Source organism: Impatiens glandulifera, unplaced genomic scaffold (genome assembly GCF_907164915.1).
Source record: "Impatiens glandulifera unplaced genomic scaffold, dImpGla2.1, whole genome shotgun sequence".
Taxonomy (NCBI): Eukaryota; Viridiplantae; Streptophyta; class Magnoliopsida; order Ericales; family Balsaminaceae; genus Impatiens; species Impatiens glandulifera.
Genome location: NW_025919597.1, coordinates 5,106 through 24,754, shown reverse-complemented (window position 1 = coordinate 24,754; position 19,649 = coordinate 5,106). Strand labels below are relative to the sequence as shown.

At 32.6% G+C, this 19,649-nt stretch overlaps 1 protein-coding gene and 1 long non-coding RNA gene across 2 annotated transcripts; one reads left to right on the top strand and one right to left on the bottom strand.

Moving 5' to 3' along the window:
- Nucleotides 1-1,037: 1,037 nt before the first annotated feature.
- On the bottom strand, nt 1,038-1,716 carry LOC124918242. The gene is made up of 3 exons (XR_007097356.1): nt 1,545-1,716; nt 1,248-1,315; nt 1,038-1,166 (listed from the first exon to the last, which is right to left on the bottom strand). It is a non-coding gene; the product is annotated as an uncharacterized LOC124918242 (long non-coding RNA).
- A 731-nt stretch (nt 1,717-2,447) lies between these two features.
- On the top strand, nt 2,448-13,731 carry LOC124918243. Its single transcript, XM_047458447.1, has 3 exons — nt 2,448-4,448; nt 9,551-9,885; nt 13,599-13,731. Exons 1-3 carry the CDS (start codon nt 2,448-2,450, stop codon nt 13,729-13,731), a joined length of 2,469 nt encoding a protein of 822 aa, XP_047314403.1.
- The last annotated feature ends 5,918 nt before the right edge of the window (nt 13,732-19,649 follow it).

Here is a 19,649-nt window from a genome sequence, read left to right as displayed (position 1 = left end):
ACAACAAAATTATTTTTCCCAATAGAAATCATCATCAACTGTGTCCCATGAACAATAAAATAAGAACTGAATAGCATTAACATTCATTATTTCCCTTGAGAAGTATGTTTAATGTGTTTGGTATCTAAATGCTTCAAATAACTTACCTAAAAAAATTCCAAAGATACATATATTCAGGGAGTTTGAGGACGTGGCTGTTCTTTTAATCACTGAGGAAAGGATACACATAATCCACTATTTATTTTCTTCCCAAGTTGCATCAATAATTAAAACTAAACAACATAAACATTTCTGTTGCTAAAAGTATAACTCTACAAGTAACACACAATCATCAAACTTCCACTTACGTTGTCCAAAAGGGAGTTATTTAGTATAGAATCCCAGCTTTCGTTATCTAAACTAAGCACTTCAACCTCCCCATTCTCATATGTAATCTACAAAAGATAGGCTAGGACATCTGAAGCAAACAATTGTAGAGGAGCTTAAAAGGATGGATTACAACATAGGAAAGAGCATAAACTAGACAATAATTTTAGTCATCTGTATGTAATAAGAAAATCTCATAAATATATCTATATCAATAATAGAAATGGAACATAAAAAAGGCAGTAACAAAAAAAAAAATCCAGAGCACTTCACAAGGACTGGATGGTTGTGGGTTTGAGCCTTCGTGACCATTTAAAAGAAGAAAAACTACACAAGGACTGGACTGAAGCAGCCCTGGGAATTTGCACTCTGTAGTGACTTTCAGAGATATATAAATATTTGCATAACAGTTCCATAAAGCTATTGAATTGATTTGGAATTATTTTTAAGCTGTTTAGGATTTAGGATTTAGGCTGTGTGGAATGTTTTATAGTTGTGAAACTTTATTTAAACCAAATCAAGCATAGTTGCAACTCTTTTTTCTAGAATACTTTCTAAAGGCTTATTACATAATCACTAATAATAACAGGATGAACAGAACTTTTATCCTGTTTTTTCCACGGATGAGAATATCTCATTACTAGAAATTTTATCATTTTATTTTATAAGAGAATCCACTCCTTATCTATGCATGAAGCACAGATATATACCCATTTTCCAGCAATTAAGAATTTAGAGTGGCAAAAACCTTATGCTTCTTATTTTGAGGATCTAACACGTCCACATCCGCTGAGAAATAGCTGAGAACAAAATTTAAGACTATCACAAAAGGTCATTGAACCATTTTCTAAGAATAAGAGTTAAGAGAAGCAAATGCTAACCAATTATCAAGCGGCGACCATAATCTTATTTTCTGTCCCACTAATTGCTGTCCGTTGTTTCCATCATCCTACATGATTAAGACTTATGAAGCTGTAAGTATTGGCATGGGATGGGTCATCAAAACATAATTCTATCCAAGCATAGTTCTTCCTTTTTGCCTTGTTGAAATTCATGAGTGATCAAGTCAAAACCATGACTTTATGTCCTTAGCTAATAAACTGTTTCAAGGAAGAACGACTGCACTGAAATGTAACCTCAAACATAATATAAAGAACTACGCTGATTGGATAACTTACTCTTGTTATTAAATAATTCTCAAAAACCCCTTCATCTAACATATGTTCTAATGCAGAATAAATTCCACAATCCTTCAACAAGATCAGCTTGTGAAGGCCATCTTCTGCTTTAGATGGATCAGGGAAGATTCTGCCAAAGATGGCGTCAGTTCTTATCTGTGATTCTTCAGAGCCATTTTCCTGCAATAAATTATTTAAAATATCCCAAAATATATGAGATGAATATTCATACTAGAATCATCATACTTCTAAAATGGAAAAAACACATATTTATACATTAACTTTCTAAAAGGGCAAATATACCATGATGCAATTTTCACCAGAACTACATAATACTGAAGAGTCAGAATAAGGTTTTCTCCTGAGAAATTCTTTAAATAAAATGAAAAATGTGTAATTCTGTTACAAGAGATAGTTAGGGTTAGGTTTCCTAACCCTAAAATAAGCTGACGGGTAGACGTAACCCATGTCAGCAGTTCTATTTTTAATTATGCAAAATAAATAATTATAAATAAGGCAGTTAGCTAGATATGGAATACTTAATAAATAATTATTTCTAAGGAAATAAAAAAGTATTAATAAGGTATTAGCAAAATATATGGAATTAGAGGGAAGTTAATTATGGCAGAGGATGGGTATATAAAGAGGAGATCATAATCTGCAAAGGGTACCCCGACATTTTTACAGAAACCTTCTAAGGTTAACTTCTCTCTCTATTTTCTATCTCCTATCTTCTTTCTTCTTATCGTTAATTTCTTACTCACCTATGACTTGTGAATCTCATTCTCACCTCCATTATATTCTATTCTTCACTTAAATCAAGTTATCTCTCACTTATAGCTAGGTTATCAGTTAAATCTATTTTAAACCATATCATTGGTATCAGAGCAAGTTCTTGGCAATATGGTGGAAACGCGTATCGACGGGGAGTTGAATGAAATCCGCAGCCGCAATCAAGCGCAAGACGAACGACTGTTGGCTCAAGAGGCCCGATTCGAAAGGATGGAAGCTATGATGGCTTCAATGAGCGATGCAATCAACCGACTAAGCACAACTGGGAATAATCAAGTACCACCAGATGAAGGTCAAAATCTCCGAGGTGATAATCATCGTGATCGCAGACGAGGCGAAGATGTAAGACATCGGGAAGTTCATAACGAGGAAAGGTATCAACCTCCAACTAGGCTGTCGAAGATTGATTTTCCAAGGTTTAACGGCGAAAAGGTGGATGACTGGATTTACGGAGTCGAGATGTTTTTTCAAATAGACCGAACATCAGAAGAATCAAAGATGAATTATGCATGTGCTCATCTGACCGGTCGAGCGCGTTGCTGGTTCAGCTCATATTTACAACACCGACTTCCAGGGCGAGCTATGACATGGAACGAACTGAAGCAGTTAGTTTTGAAAGAATTCGGTCCAAGCGAATTGGATGATCCACTAGACGAATGGAAGGACTTGAAGCAGACGACAACCGTTAAGGATTTCGGTAAGAAATATCTCGATATTACATATAAACTGCCACATCTTACTGAAGAGTACTCCATTAAGGGATACTTAAATGGACTCAAAGAAGAAATAGCCAATCCAATCAGGATACAGAAACCTCAGTCCTTAACTGAAGCGATGGGAATGGCTAAACTTCAAGAACGAACTAATCAGAAATTACAAGATGCTGTTTTTGATTCGTTAGTGCGGCGAGGCTATTTAGCAAACAAGGGAGGTCCATTACTGCCAACTCCGAAGGCTGCATCTTTCCTGAATCGAGGAAATAATAATGGACCGTATAATAGAACATCGACGAACCTTGCGAGCAGTTCTAATAGTACAGGCCAGTACAATAGAGCAACAAATACTATTCCAAGAAAAGTCAATTTAGATCAGAAAGCGTATGACGAGAAAAAGAAAAACAATCAGTGCTTCTATTGTGAAGAGAAATGGGAGTATGGTCATAGATGTAGGGCGGGTGCCATTGCGATGATAAATGAACTATTCGAGGAAGAGAATCAGGAAGAAAAATTGGTTGAAACCGTGGACGAATTAGAAGATGGCGTTGCAATGACAATTGAAGGATCAAATACATTTGATACCATGAAGGTGCAAGGAACGGTAGGACGAAACAACGTATATATTCTGATAGACTCGGGAAGTACGCATAATTTTATTAACCCACGAGTGATCAGGAATACAAAATTTGTAACGTCTCCGGCGGTTAAACTAATGATCACAGTAGCAAGCGGTCGTCAATTGGTAAGTACTACCAAATGTCTTGGATTACAATGGTCAGCTCAGGGAATAGATTTCAATGTCGATGCACGAGTATTGTCCATTCCCAAGTATGACATTATACTCGGAATAGAATGGTTGGTGACACTTGGTGGAATTCAGTGGGACTTCAAGAATCTGATAATGGAATTTTCATTTAATGGTGAACTGCGGAAGCTACACGGGGATACATCCAATTTGGTTTCCATGATAGAAGGCAGAACATTAGGGAAGGTTATCCGAAAGGGCGCTAATGTGGCTATGCTGAGTATTGGGGAATCAGAAGGGTGTGAATCGGAATTGTATTCCGTAATAATATCTTCACCAGAGGCTGACAAGGAACAAAAATTGGAGAAACTGTTAATAGAGTTTGAAGAATTATTCAGAGAACCTACAACACTTCCACCTACTCGCAATTATGATCATCGAATTAATCTCAAAGAAGGAGCAGGAACCGTTAGCTTAAGGCCATACCGATATCCTGCTCTTCAAAAGGATGAAATGGAAGGCATGATAGAAGAGATGCTTAAATCAGGAGTGATACGCAAAAGTTATAGTCCATTTTCTTCACCCATTGTGCTGGTAAAAAAGAAGGACAAAAGCTGGAGATTATGCATCGACTACCGACGTTTAAATGAGGTAACTATTAAAGACAAATTTCCAATTCCATTAATAGAAGAACTGATGGATGAGTTATATGGTAGTTTTATTTATTTTAAACTAGATTTAAGATCTGGTTATCATCAAGTCAGAATGAAGGAGGAAGACATTTATAAAACTGCATTCAAGACACATGAGGGTCATTACGAATTTGTAGTGATGCCTTTTGGTTTGACAAATGCACCTTCCACGTTTCAACGAATGATGAATGAGGTTTTTAAGCCTTATTTGAGGAAATTCGTACTAGTTTTTTTTTACGATATTTTGATCTATAGTCGAACATGGGAAGATCACTTAAAACAGTTGCGATTGGTATTCGAGTTACTGAAACAACATCATTTAGTTTTGAAACATTCCAAGTGTGTCTTTCCAAGTTTTGAAACAGTTGCTTTTTTTTTAATGTTAATAAAATTAATAATTAAATTTTAATGTTAATAAAATTATAAGTCAAATTTAATTTAAAATATTAAAATAATGAAATAAAATATTTATAATGTTAAAAAATAAAAAATATTAAAATTTATAATAGTTAAAGTATGAAGTTCTCTATTTATATAAAAAAATTAATAAAGGTTGGTGTATGTATAAAGGTCGGCCAAAGTTTAGTTTTTTTTTTTATTTTTAACCACGCTTAATATGCGTTGGCATATAAGGGTCGCCTAAGATATGTTTTTGTTGTTGTGTAGTTAGCGCTTATTTAACTCATATGAGTGCAGTAAATAACTAGTGAAGGAATCTTCATTAATTAGCGCTTGTTTTACCCTATTTAATTCTCCAGTAGTGTTAAATGAACGCATACATGTTTTACATGAACGAATAAAGGTTTTACATTAATGTGTTACTGGTTTTACATAAAAGTTTATATATATATTAAGGATTATTAAGGATTATTTTAACGAATAATTATTTTAAGCATTAATAATTCTCGAATAGAGTATATATTAAGGATTAAATGTTTTTACATTAACGCTGAAAGGTATTTACATTAATGTGTTAGTGGTTTTTCATAAAAAAAAATTAAAGACATATATATTTATAAAACGGAGTAAAGCGAAAAAAGCTTCACCCAGTAGCGCATCTCTTCATTCAGTTTTACATTACGCTTCAGATGAAACCAAAAATAAATTTGGGTTTCGAATCTCTCTTTCTTTCAACGACCACTAATTTAATATTAAAATAATCATGCTGAATTGTTATTAGTCCAGAATAAGGAAACAACCTGTTCGGCAGTAGCAGAGGAACCAGACTGATAATCGGGTGGTCATGCGTGGTCATGCTCCATGATTAGATAGAGGAGGCACTTGTTACAAACAAATTTGTTTAATAATTATTCTATGTTATAATTAAGTCAAATATATATATATATATATATATATATATATATATATATTATATTATTTGTGTCAAAAAACTGTTTATTTTGAAAATCATGTTAATATAGATATTAATTTTTTTAATTCACTTTAATTAGTCTCTTATAATAGGTTATTATTATTTTTTTCAAGTGTGAAATGCACAATGAATAGTTATTCTTTTTTAAATAAATAAAATATGTGTAGAAAAAAATTTTAATTTTATAATTACAATTAAAAAGGTATGAAAATATAAAATATATTTAATAAATTATTCTCGAAATTTAATAAAAAAAATTCGAATAAAAACCAAATAACACAAACCAATAACTTTTTGTTTTATATTTAAATATACAATTGTAAAATTCTCATTTTTATTTTTCATGTTAGAATATTACTAGAGAAATTATTATATATTAATATATAATATGATATTTTATTATTTAATTATTATTTTTATATTCTCTATCTATTTTGATTATCTAAAATTCCAATTATTTATTATATTCATTTATGTAAAATTTATACTATGTGAGTCCACCTAGAATGCGATATTCATCCGTTCAAATTATATAGTCGACTTTTTTTATATTTATTTATTTTTTACATGATTAAGAACCCCTATATTTTTTGTGCCCTTATATTTGGAAGAAGGGCAAAAATATGTTTTAAGTTTGAGATATATATTAGAAAAATATAATTAAAGAAAAAACACCTTGCTTAGCTAGCACAATTTTCTTTGCATTATGTAATTTTATTCATTAAAAAATGTTTTTTATTTGGGGAACTTTCTTATAGTTTTATTTATTTATTTATTAGTTTAATAAGTCATTTAATTTAATAAAAGATATTTAAAAACTCTTAAACTTCAGAACTCATCTGGTTTTGGTTCACCTGCAAAAATAGTAAGAAAACTAAATTATCTTAATAAAATTTGAAACGTTATTAATAATTAGTTTGTGCCCAATATACTTGAATGTTACGTAACTATGACTATTGATTTGTTGGATGGAGCAGGCACAAACTTGAATGCTGAAGAATTATAGGTAACATTGATTTTCCTATGGCAACTACGGCGGCATAAATCCTCACAATTTTTAATAAAAAATCTCCATACGTATAATTCTCACATGCTCCAAGACAGGGATCGAGGCAATCTTTGCAATCTTCACCCTCCCCGTAAATATTTGTGAATAATAGTGACGGTAATATTATAAACAGTATTATTTTCATTGTGTAACTCTATGAATGTGTGTATTCTATTACCTCTTCATTTATAGGTTATTAATAATAATTACTTAAATTAATATTAAAATTTAAATAAAATCTTAAATAATTATCTAAGGATTTATTACTAAGAAGAAAAGAATTAAGTATTAATATAAGGAAATATAGTATTAAATTAGGTACAATTATAAAACAAATTCTTAAATAATTATCTAAGGATTTATTACTAAAAAGAAAAGAATTAGGTATTAATATAAGGAAAGATAGAATTAAATTAGGTACAATTATAAAACAAAAGCTTAAATAATAATCTAAGAATTTATTACTAAAAAGAAAAGAATTAGGTATAAATATAAACAAAGATAGTATTAAATTAGATATTAATGTAAGGAAATATTATTCAACAAACTATAGTATTTGATTATTTATTTTATTGCATTTTAATGGTTATTAATATAAAGAAACATTATTCATATATCTATAATATTATAATATTGAATTTTACTCATCAAATTTATACATTTATTTTCATTAAAATTATTTTTATAAATTTATAAGCCCGTTAAGGAATTTAAAAATAAAATAAATTATTATTTAATAAATTTGCTGTATTAATTTATTTTAAAATAATTAAAACAAGAGAAATAATAGAGAACAAGAAAAATATTGACAAGAAATGTGTAAGGAATGATGTGTCATTTCTTTAGTGGATTAATAATCTGAAAATTCTCTCTTATTAAATTTTTAATCCATTCAAAGACTAATACATCATTCACCATACATTTCTTGCTAATATTTTTCTCGCTCTATATTATTTCTCTTAAAATAAATCCATAAAATATAAAAAAATAAATAATAAATAAAATAGACAAAAATAAATTACGTGTCTATTAATTAATTTTGTGTAACAAAGAAAAAAAGAGAAAGGAGAAGGTCAAACGAGTCCAAAGCCGTTTGACCCAAATTAAACACGACATAATATGTCTATACCAATGAGAGATGTGTTAGGGAGGTAACGGCCAGACTGACGCCCAAACTAACGGCCAAAACACAAAACGCGATGGCATCTTGGAATGCTGATGGAGCTCCACGAAGTATTCAAACACGCGTTGGTGGTCTGGCTTCGTCTTCTTTCTCCCAACATCCAGATAAGAACAATTGGTTTCCTTGAATAACGATGAAGTCCAACTTCTTTATTACATAGCCAAAACGAAAAGTTAAAAAATGGAAATGATCATAGTAGTCGTGTGATAATTTCCCCTACATTTGTAGCTCGTCATGTTCCTCAAAATGATAGCATTCGACGAGCAAGTGACAAGTCCATAAATGATTTTGTCCAAATTCGGCCAACTTGGACAATCAACCGACCAAAGTTGGCTATAAAGAGATCCTCTATGTTAGGATCGATGACAACAGTAGAAGGGGATTGAATATTGTTGTTCTATTTTTCACTTAAATGCGATTTTAATCCTGTTAGAGATTGAAAATATGTTTCTATTCCTGAAAAAATCGTAGCAAGCTCTTGAACGGTTTCAAGTGAGGAAAATGCTTGCCGGATTTAAAGCGGAAGATATATGACTAAATGAAGCAATGAAAAGACAACACAAGATTTTATGGATGTTCGGAGATAAAACTCCTACGTCACCCCTTCTTCTGTTTCTAGAAGGATTACACTAGAAGACTTTGATTTGTATAGCCTCTACACAAACTCACTCAGATCACATGTCTTAACAATTGTTTGTCTGAACTTTTAGCTCTCACACTATCTTGTTGAACAGAAAACTATCTGTTCAACTTACACAATGATTAATAATCAACTTACTATCTTGTTGAGCCTTTAGTTAGCTTCTTTTCCTTGCTAGCTTTCTCTTCCAGGTTTCCTCCTCACTACTCTTCATCCTCTGCTATTTTCCCCCTTTTTAACATCAGCAACCCCTGATCGCTGATCCCCTATTTGCTTAATGAGTTCCATTACTTCGGCAATTTGCATTCCGATAGTGTCGATCTTCGAGGAGAATTCTCTATTGAAATCGCCGAGGAAATAGTTCATTACATGTTTGAGCCTGATCAAGGATTCCTTGATTATTATAATCTCAATATTACCCTTCGTGACCTGGGTAAGGAGTTTGTCCTGGCCTAGACAATCGAGGCTGATGCTGACGAGGCATCTGACACCCGCTCCCTAAGAGATTCCACTTCTCCAAGGATATTGGCAATGCTTTGTTGAATGGGAGCTAGGGAGTCCTAGATGAGGCCACAAATATCCACCTTTCATTGAGATGACTCCTCTACTGAATGAGGAGTCGGCTGTTGATGATGGAAGACGGTTGGTAATATGAAGGGGAGTAAACTTTTCACTTTCTGATATGGCTACTAAATTGTCAGCAACTAGATCAGGCCCTTTAGAAGATGGAGAGGATTTAGGAGAAAGCACATGATTTAGTGTTGTAGATGTGAATTCGAACTACTCAGCCTCTACATAATCGTCTTCGAATATTTCAGTTGTTGCTGCAGAGTGATTCGATGTTGCAAAGTGATTTGATGAAGCTAGGGAAAACAATGATTATGGTAGGATTTACTTCCATCACTACATTAGAGTCTTCCTCCTCTTGTGCTGTTGCGTCCTCCAGCCTTGCCTTATTTGCTTTAGAAGCCGTCTCGGCAGACTCTTCTATTGAGTTGAAGATTCGGTTGTTTGAGCTTTCAGCGGATTCCTCAAGGATTAGCCTCCTTCTCCTTCTTGTTGTTGATCTCTTGGAGAGGGTTGTTGATTGTCCGCTCGACTATTGTACGGATGTTTCAAGGCTGGAGTCCTGCACCCCATTTAACATGATAAGGTATGCATTGACCGTTCTAATGGTCAGAATCCTAGATGGATGAACGTTCACTCCCTTCCCTGCATTTACTTTGAGGTGCTCGAGTAGCCTCCTAATCTGCACAACAAATCCAGTATGGTGCTTCTTTGGGAGTCTCACCATGGACACTAGGGTTGTGAATAAAACCAATGACCAGTTGATGGCCATTCTTTTGGTGATGAACGCCGTTATCTCAAAACGGTCATTTGTGCACACACCGAAGGACCCACCTTAGAGCGAAGGGATTTCGCAACATTGTTGAGTAGACAATATTTTGGCTTCATCAGCCTCTTCTTTCCATGATTAAGAATGGGTTGATAGACTTCCGAGTCAACCGTCTGCATCTCCTTAATCTCATCAACCGGTATTTGGTCGAATACGGTGAGCCCTTCCGTCGGAAGCTCAAATTATTCAGAGAACGCCTCTTCGGAAACAATGATCTCAGTGCCTTTCACCTAACACTGGATTTTGTCCCCGACGATCTTTGCTGTTGAAAAGAACTAGCGTACCTCAAGTTCTTGCACACTGTTGGGTCCCCCTAGGAACTTATTCAGCTTGGACGCTTCTAGCGTTCGAAACATCTCCACTATCTTTGGGATCCCAATATTGTCGACAGACTCGAAGTCTACCTGCAAAATGTTTTGAGAGAAGGAAGTCATTGCAGTTGCTTGAGATTTCAGAGAAAAGATGAAGAGCTTTAGTGTTAGGGTTTATATCGGAAATCGCAAGAGGGAGAATATTAATCACTTTTGAAATGGTGAGACGTTTAGAATGTTGGTTGCACATTTATATAACATGACAACCACGTGTCTTCATGTTATTTAAAAAAAATAAAGGAAAATATTTATTTTTAAAAATGTGACTGTTCATTATCCTAAGAGAGAGAATACGACAGAGTATTGATAAGATTGAAACGTTGTTCCACTCATCCGAAGAGTAGTCGTCTGATACTCACTAAGACAGCTGACAGACCGTGTTGTCCGCATGTCTTGTATTTTCGCTGAGTGTCACTACTCTGTTGAAGGCGTTCTACTGGCACAATGTAACATCTGAGTTTAAATAGTAGTCTTTGGCTATCACCTAAGTGTCATTACTTTTCTGAAATTACAAGTTGCTTATGCCTAGCCTCGTCTGATGTACAATGTCATTAGCCGACTCTTCATTTAGTTGAGTTAGAGACAGTTGACCAATAGATTCCCCCTAAATTTATGCATAATAAATTAATTTAAATCTAAAAGACCTAAAATATTTCTAAAGTAAGAAAACTTAATATCGAAAAGTGGCTTCATGAAGTCAGCCACTTGTTGATACTAAGTTTTCTAACTTTAGAAATATTTTAGATCACGTATTCCAACCAAATCAAATATAATAAATTTGACTTATAAATGACTTGTTGTATAATCACTATCCAAACAAAATCAAACAAGCCCTTATAATTGGCATATGCAAAGGATCTCCTCTTTGAATGGTCAAATAACTAAAGATGGTCTTTTTTGTATTTTTGGATTTAGAAAAAAAAAAGTTGTATTAATATATATTTGTTTACATTTATTACATGCTAGCAATCATTTTTATAATATTAGTATTAAATTCTTATAATGACTTGTTATATATTTTATGTTCTCACATTAATGAATGAGAAGAAAAATAAAACAAATACTTTATATTTTTTCTGTTTAATTAAACTTGTCATAAATATTATTTTTTACTAATTTTACAATCTTAAAAGTCACTTATGTTCCTAGTATTATACATTGATATTTTTTAAATTTTATATAGTGAAATAAAAAAATAAAAGTTAATACATGATATACATAACTCATCCAACAAATATGAAAATAATACAAACTAAATTGATTTAATTAGTGTAATATTTTTTTCAAAATTATATTAAGACAAATTGCAGCCGTATAAACATTTCGGAGCTTCAGTGTCATCCGATTATTCTCATATCAATTAATGTTTAAGGGTTTGGTTAAAATATTATATAGAATGCCTTTTAAAAATAAAATTAAAATTAAAATTAAAATTAAAATTAAAATTAAAATGAAAATGAAAATGAAAATTAAAAATAAATTAAAATTAATATAAAAATGAAATTGAAAATGAAAATTAAATTAAAATTAAATTAAAATTAAAATTAAAATTAAAATTAATTTAAAATTAAAATTAAAATTAAAATTTAATAGTTTAATCGATAATTTGAGTAATTAGATAGTTAAAAAGGTTAATTTGATACTTAGAATTTGAATAAAATAATTCAACATTAAACAACCTCTTAAATCTTGTTTGATCTTGAACCTTTTTTTTAGAAATGTTATGAATATTTTTTTGAAAAACAAAATAAAAGTATCTTAGATTAGAATATAAAAGAACATAAAATATAATAAAAACATAAAAAGAAAAAAAAAAAAATTTCAAAATCAAACAATATCGAATGTGATGCCTAACGAACACAAATTTTACAATAAAGCTGATTTCCTTGGTTCCTTTTAAATTGTTTTTATAATATATATATATATATATATATATATATATATATATATATATATATTAATTAGATGATTCAATATTCACTTATATCCATTTAGATATAAGGTTTGTCTCTAAAAAATTTATGTGTTACCAAAAACAAAATATTTAGTTAAAAATTAAAATTAATTATATTTGTTAAAAAAAAATTGACCCAAATAAACCAAATCTTATAAACATTGTGTGTTTTCATAAATAAATACTCAACTTTTATTAATAATAATAAAATAAATTATAAATAATTGAATTAAATATAAAAAAATAAATTATAAATTTAAATATTAATTTAAAGTAGATATGTGTAGTCATTTATGTCACTCTTATATATAATATTTTTCTACTATGTTTTAATTGATTTAAAAATGTTTAAACATAATAAATTTAAATTTTGATCAATAATAATATTTTGATATATTTATATAAAATAACGAAAGGTATTTACAAAATAATATATATCGTTTAAATCAAATGTTTTTCATGATATATTAGTTAGTATTAATTACACTAATACTGCTTTTTTAATTAGTATCGGTTGGCTTAGTTTTTTTTGGACGAACCTGATTTTTTTTTTTATGAAAATGTATGTTTGCATAAAAAAATGAAAATAAAAGTAATTAAACATTATATAAATTATATTTTTCAAAAATAAAACTTATTACTATAAGCATGAAAATTTAACTTACCTATTTGAAAAATAATATTATTATGTTTAATAATATTAAAATAGTATTTTGAATTTTTATATTCAAAATAATTTAAAAGAAGGAATTAAAACCTAATTAAAGATTAATTATTGTCATAATTAACTTTAATTAAAGAAATTTTCCAAAATTCCAAAATTAATTTGAGGATAAAATATTTGTATATATTTTACCCAAATTAGACTAAAGAAGGGGTTAAAAATATTTAATTATAATTTAATTATGATTTATGTTTAAATCCATGGCTTAAAGTAATTAAATAAAATATTGTAAAATTCCAAAAAATTCCAAAATAAAATATAGTATGATCATAATTGTTATTATGATTCTAGAAATATTTTGTGTGAATATTTTGAAGAAAAAATAAGTTTAAAAGGAATTAAATTTGATTTTTAATGACCTTTTAATAAAAATATAATTGCATAATCCTGTGTAGCTGATTTTATGTTTAAAAATTTGCAGCAGAATCCTGGACCATCAAATGAGCGCCCAGATCTCATCCGACAGCTTAGAGCGCGCCAGACACTTAGTTGTAGTGGAATCACATGCGTGCGTCCGCACCAGATCAACTAACGGGATGGACTATCCCCGTTAGTCAAGCCGCTGACCGCTGACGGAATGCAGACACCGTCAGGCGAAACGACGTCGTTTTAACCGTCTTCTTTGCTGGGATGTAGGGGTCACCGAAATTGGAACCTCACCAGCGCGTTTCTTCTATAACCTCTAGCTAGGTCCACATGCGATCAAATCCGTTGATATTTTCGCCCACGTGATCTCCTCATCAGTGCATACGTTTCCCTCTTATCTAGAAGCCTTATCTTCCCCGGGATAAGACTATCACGAATTAGGGATAAGAACGTCAGCGATCAAAGACGAGTCAAATTGACTTTCTACATCCCGACATTCGGGCACTATAAATAGCCCATGCCCCTCTACTACAAATCCATCAAACAATAACCACAAATTACACCTCAATTCGCCCCGATCGAAAACCTGCAATTTCCGACGAAGAATAGTTTTTTTCAAAACTTTTTCTAGTGATCCAAGATTCGATCTAGGCTTCTGGATCACTTCCAACACTGTCCAGGAATGTTTTCCAACTATTGGTATGATTACAGAAACCTTGAACTTTGATTTGTAATTGAAAATTTTGAATATCTTCAAATTTTATTGTTTGACCAGTTTGATCGTATTCTTCTGCTTGATTGTATAATTTCTTTGTTAATAATCATTATATGAATCATGTATGAGCTTTATATCTAGAAAGAATCGATCAATTCAAGCTGGAACAAAATTTTGGAAAATTTGGTTTGAAAACTATTTTTTTGAAATATCTACGTTCTTGGTTTAAATATGGATTTGTGGGTCCAGATAGTTGCCATGCATATTTGTATATACATTTGAATGATTTTTATACAACTATAATCATGTTTTGATCATGTTTGATCAAACTAAAATTTGAGAAAAAAGTTTGAAAATTTGAATTTTAAAAATTATGTGTTCTTATTTTTAATCTGATTTTGTTGATTCAATTAGTTGTATTGCATTACATGTTTCTAAACATGTTAAAATGATTTCTAAGTAACTATAATCATGTTTGATCAAATTAAAATTTTGAAAAAAAAAATTAAAAAACTGGATTTTTAAAATTTCGTGTTCTTGTTTCTATGTTGGATTTGTTGATTCAATTAATAGCTATATATGTTTGTTAACATGTAGGGATGAATCACAAGTGACTGTTTCACCCTTTTGATCATGTTTGATCAAATTTGGTTTTGAAAAAAAGTTAGATTTTGATTCAATCTTCAAAAACCATTTTAATGATGTAATGATGTTTTTGTTTTGGTATGGATTAACTACATTCATCATTTCAAAGCTAATGGAACAAAAATCAGGCCTTGAAATGGCCTAATTTAAAAGATCCCAAAATTTGACTTAAAAAAGATGTTTTTTGAAATTGATCCTCTTAAGATCTTCAAAATCGTGATTTATGTTTGGGTTTTTGTTTTTCATGATCATATGAACCTACTACAACTTACGGATTGTGATTTGGACATCCCAATCAAAAGTTATGTCTATCTAAAATTTCGGACCAAAACAAGAACACATGGTCCTGAAATTTTGACTTAGGACCGAGGAAACTGACCTAGGACCGTGCAATGCGACCGAGGAAACTTGTCCAGGACCGTGGAGCTTGACCGAGGAAATCTACTTAGGACCGGTCAAACTAAACCTAGACAACATTAACCTAGGATGTTGGGTCAAATTATTTTGACATAGTGTTGAAATAATTTAACCACTGATATTTTGATGATGAAATAACTTATGTGTTTTGATACAGGTGTATTGAGACAATATGTTATAAGACTTGGATCTAATGAGGGTCATTAGACCGATTTTGATTTTCATTCGCATAAAATTAGACGCACAGTCTAACTCATCGGAGTTAGACGTGCAGTCTAATAGACGTGTAATTAGACAGACGGTCAAATAGTTACACGGAATTAGACGCAAGTCTAATAGAATTAGACGTACAGTCTAACTCATCGAAGTTAGACGTGTAGTCTAATAGATGGGTAAAGAATTAGACGCAAGTCTAATGAATACACGGAATTAGACGTAAGTCTAATAGAATTAGACGTACAGTCTAACACATCGGAGTTAGACGTGTAGTCTAATAGATGTGTAAAGAATTAGACGCAAGTCTAATGAATACACGGAATTAGACATAAGTCTAATAGAATTAGACGTATAGTCTAACTCATCAGAGTTAGACGTGTAGTCTAATAGATGTGTAAAGAATTAGACGCAAGTCTAATGAATACACGGAATTAGACGTGAGTCTAATAGAATTAGACGTACAGTCTAACTCATCGGAGTTAGACGTGTAGTCTAATAGATGTAAAGAATTAGACGCAAGTCTAATTATTACACGGAATTAGATGTGAGTCTAATGGAATTAGACGTACAGTCTAACTCATCGGAGTTAGACGTGTAGTCTAATATATTTGTAATTAGACGGGCAGTCTAATTGATGCGGAATTAGACGTGTGGTCTAATTAGTGAAAGTTAGACGTGAGTCTAACTCCTTCAGACAAGTCTGAGATAGAACCGAAATTAGACGTGTCAGTCTAACTCAGTGGAGTTAGACGTGCCAGTCTAATGGTTATTGAATAATTAGACGTGTGGTCTAATTAGTGAAAGTTAGACGTGAGTCTAACTCCTTCAGACAAGTCTGAGGTAGAACCGGAATTAGACGTGTCAATCTAACTCAGTGGAGTTAGACGTGCCAGTCTAATGGTTATTGAATAATTAGACGTGTGGTCTAATTAATGAAAGTTAGACGTGAGTCTAACTCCTTCAGACAAGTCTAAGGTAGAACCGGAATTAGACGTGTCAGTCTAACTCAGTGGAGTTAGACGTGCTAGTCTAATGGTTATTGTAATTAGACGCGAGTCTAATTTTATTAGACCAGGCGGTCTAATAGACGTTTTTCTGTTAAAAGGAGATGACCTATTTCATTAGACTGATTTTCACAATCCGTCTAACTGAAATATGTATAATGCTCAGTTTAAGCAGTACGCTTGAATCTAGCATTTCTCCTACCCACGTGCTATAGATGTACCCTACTTCTGCTCCACTTTCTTGTGAAGATTAGTACAGCAGCTATATGCATCCAATCAAGGAATGTCACGTAAGAGAATTTTCCTCACATTACCCGTTTTGTAGGTACATCCGTGATGGAATATTCGGCGCACTACCAGTGATGTACGGCCACGATCCTTGTGCTCCTATCATTCTTGAAGATTCGATAAATGGAGGCTTTCCAATGGAAGAGTGCCACGTATCATTCTTGAAGATTCGACCGTTAGCTTCTGCTCAATATTTAATCAATACTAAGGACAACGGACAATCTGCCTCACGAACAAGCGAATACGAACGAACAAGCAATCTGATTTTACAGAGAGAGAAACTACTCAATCATTTTGTTTACTGAACTTATTCTGTGAAGCTTCTTTCTGATTGTACTGTGTGTGAATCGAGAGAGAGAGAGCTAGAATCAAAGCACCTTTAGCTGAGTGATATTCTTCATCTTGTAATTTAACAGAAAGTGTTCTGTTCAATAGTGAGCTAAGTGTGTGTGTAAACTGTATTTGACTCTTCTCATCTTATAGTGAATCCTTCCGGTGGTTGAAAGAAGGGGTGACGTAGGAGAGTTTCTCTGAACATCCATAAACAAACTGTTGTGTTCTTCATTTCTGTCATCTTTTTATATTTCATCTTGTGCTTCAAACCCAAGTAAACAATTCCGCCTTGAATCCGTTTCAAGTGTTTACACAAGTTTGCGTAGAAAAGAAACCGAATTAAATCCCTAACATGATTTCTTTCAAACTGTTTTTCATAAGCCTTCATCCTTAGCCAGACCCCCGTCTCTATCGATAAAGCCGATCCTATCATAGGATCGACCTTGCCACTTGACCAAGGACCGATAAAACTAACCTTGACACTTAACCAAGGACCGTTAAACCTAACACCTAACCTATGACCGACACCCCCAGTCTCATCTTAGACTAGGACCGACAAAACCAAACCCTAGCTCTAGCCTAGGACCGACGAAACCAAATCCTAGCCCCAGCCTAGGGTTGAACCCCCAATTATCATTAGACCTAACACCTAACCCCAACCCTAGGCCTAAGTCCGAACCCTCAACTATGATTGCACCTCTCAAAACCCTACTAAGCCCAAATCGACAAAATTGGACTTTAACCTAGGATTGAATCCTGGCCAGTTTGGTTCCCACTTTCAAAAATCCAAAACTATTATTGGAACCAAACCCCATTTTCTAAAAAATGGTATTATCAAGGTCAGAAAGTAACTCTCAAGAATCTCTGGGATGTTTTCCAAAGAAAATGTTTTTGCTAAGTTCTTGTTTGGTTATACTCTCTAACATCTTTTTTTGATATTTTCAGGTTTTGTTAAATCTAAACCTCAATGCAACATGTACACACCTCATTTAAATGATTTTGTACAATTATTTAAAGCTTATCCTCATTTAGGACCCCTAGACTACTAATTAAAGATAAAGAATGTTATAATTAGATTTATAGAAGCCAGACTTTGTTTATTTTAGAAGGATTTTGAAAACCGTCCTTAGGCGGGCGCAAAGGACATAGCGCGAAAGCCCATTCCCTAGCGTAAACAGACAACGAATCACTTTTTTTAGATACTCTTGTATAAATACGTTTGTACACGTATCGTTTTATTGATTTTCATAAAATCCCTTGGCGACTCTGATTTTCAAATAAATAATCTTTAAATTGACTATGTTTAAATAATTTAAACCAGGTTCTGGGTAAATTGTTATTTAGCCTCCTAGATTATTAATGTTTGAACAAAAGATTAATTATTTTTACATAATTAATTTCTTACTGCTCCAGATATTTTAAAAATCTTTTAAAAACTAAACGTTTCATTTTAAAAGATGCCTAGCATACAAATCAAGGTTGAAATCATCGAACCTCGAGTTGCCTCGTGGTAGTCCTTTTATATTGCCACGTGTCTCACAAACACTTGTTAAGCTATGGAACGGGACATAGACTGGGAGGATCGGTATTACAACTTTTTTGGCGACTCTGTTGGGGAAAACTTGTTATTTTAAAATGAATAAAATAAAATAAACTCTGGCTATTTATAAATTGATATTTATAACATTCCACTCTCACAATAGTCTACCTCATGGGGTCCATCGCCCCATCATGTACTTAGGTTTTACCCTAATACTTGCCTCGGATGGGTACATCACCTAGACTTACGTGAAAGAGTACCAGATCTGAATTCTGTACACTTACAATTACGTGAAGACCGATCATATCGGTCTGTAACTGAGAGATTTTGCATGAGGAAAATCTAGGAACCCGGATCCTACTCGTTCACTACTTCATTAGGCCAGCAAACGACAATCCTTCCTGAAGGATCATCGAGGTGGCACATTAGTTGCGAAAAGGCAACAAAGATCCTTCTGGCATTGTATTGGAAGAAATGCTCATGGGTCTGAATAACTCATATCGATCCCCCACAATGAGTAAGAGGGGCTCTCCCCTAATCCTCTACATTTGTCTTCTTGACAAGCTCAAGCGTCTACCGCCAATTCTATCTGTAAACACCCTATCCCCCTTTGTTCAATACCAAAGGATGAGGGAAGCTCTCCATGAAATCTCGATACTGGATGATAATGAAGTCTGTGACATCCTTTCCTAGTACCCCGTCAAGAAGATGACCTTCATGATGAACGACAAGTTGCTTGTCATACTCCTAAGTTTAGAATGGATCACCTACTAATATACCCATGAACTGTTCAAACAGTTTGGCCACATCCATATCAAACCTGTTGTTGCAACCGACATTCCCATAACCCGAAGGCTCCACGCAGAATACCTCGGCTAGTGACACGATGCCTTCCAACTCAATATCATGACAAGACGAAGGAAATACTAGGATTTTATCATCAACCAG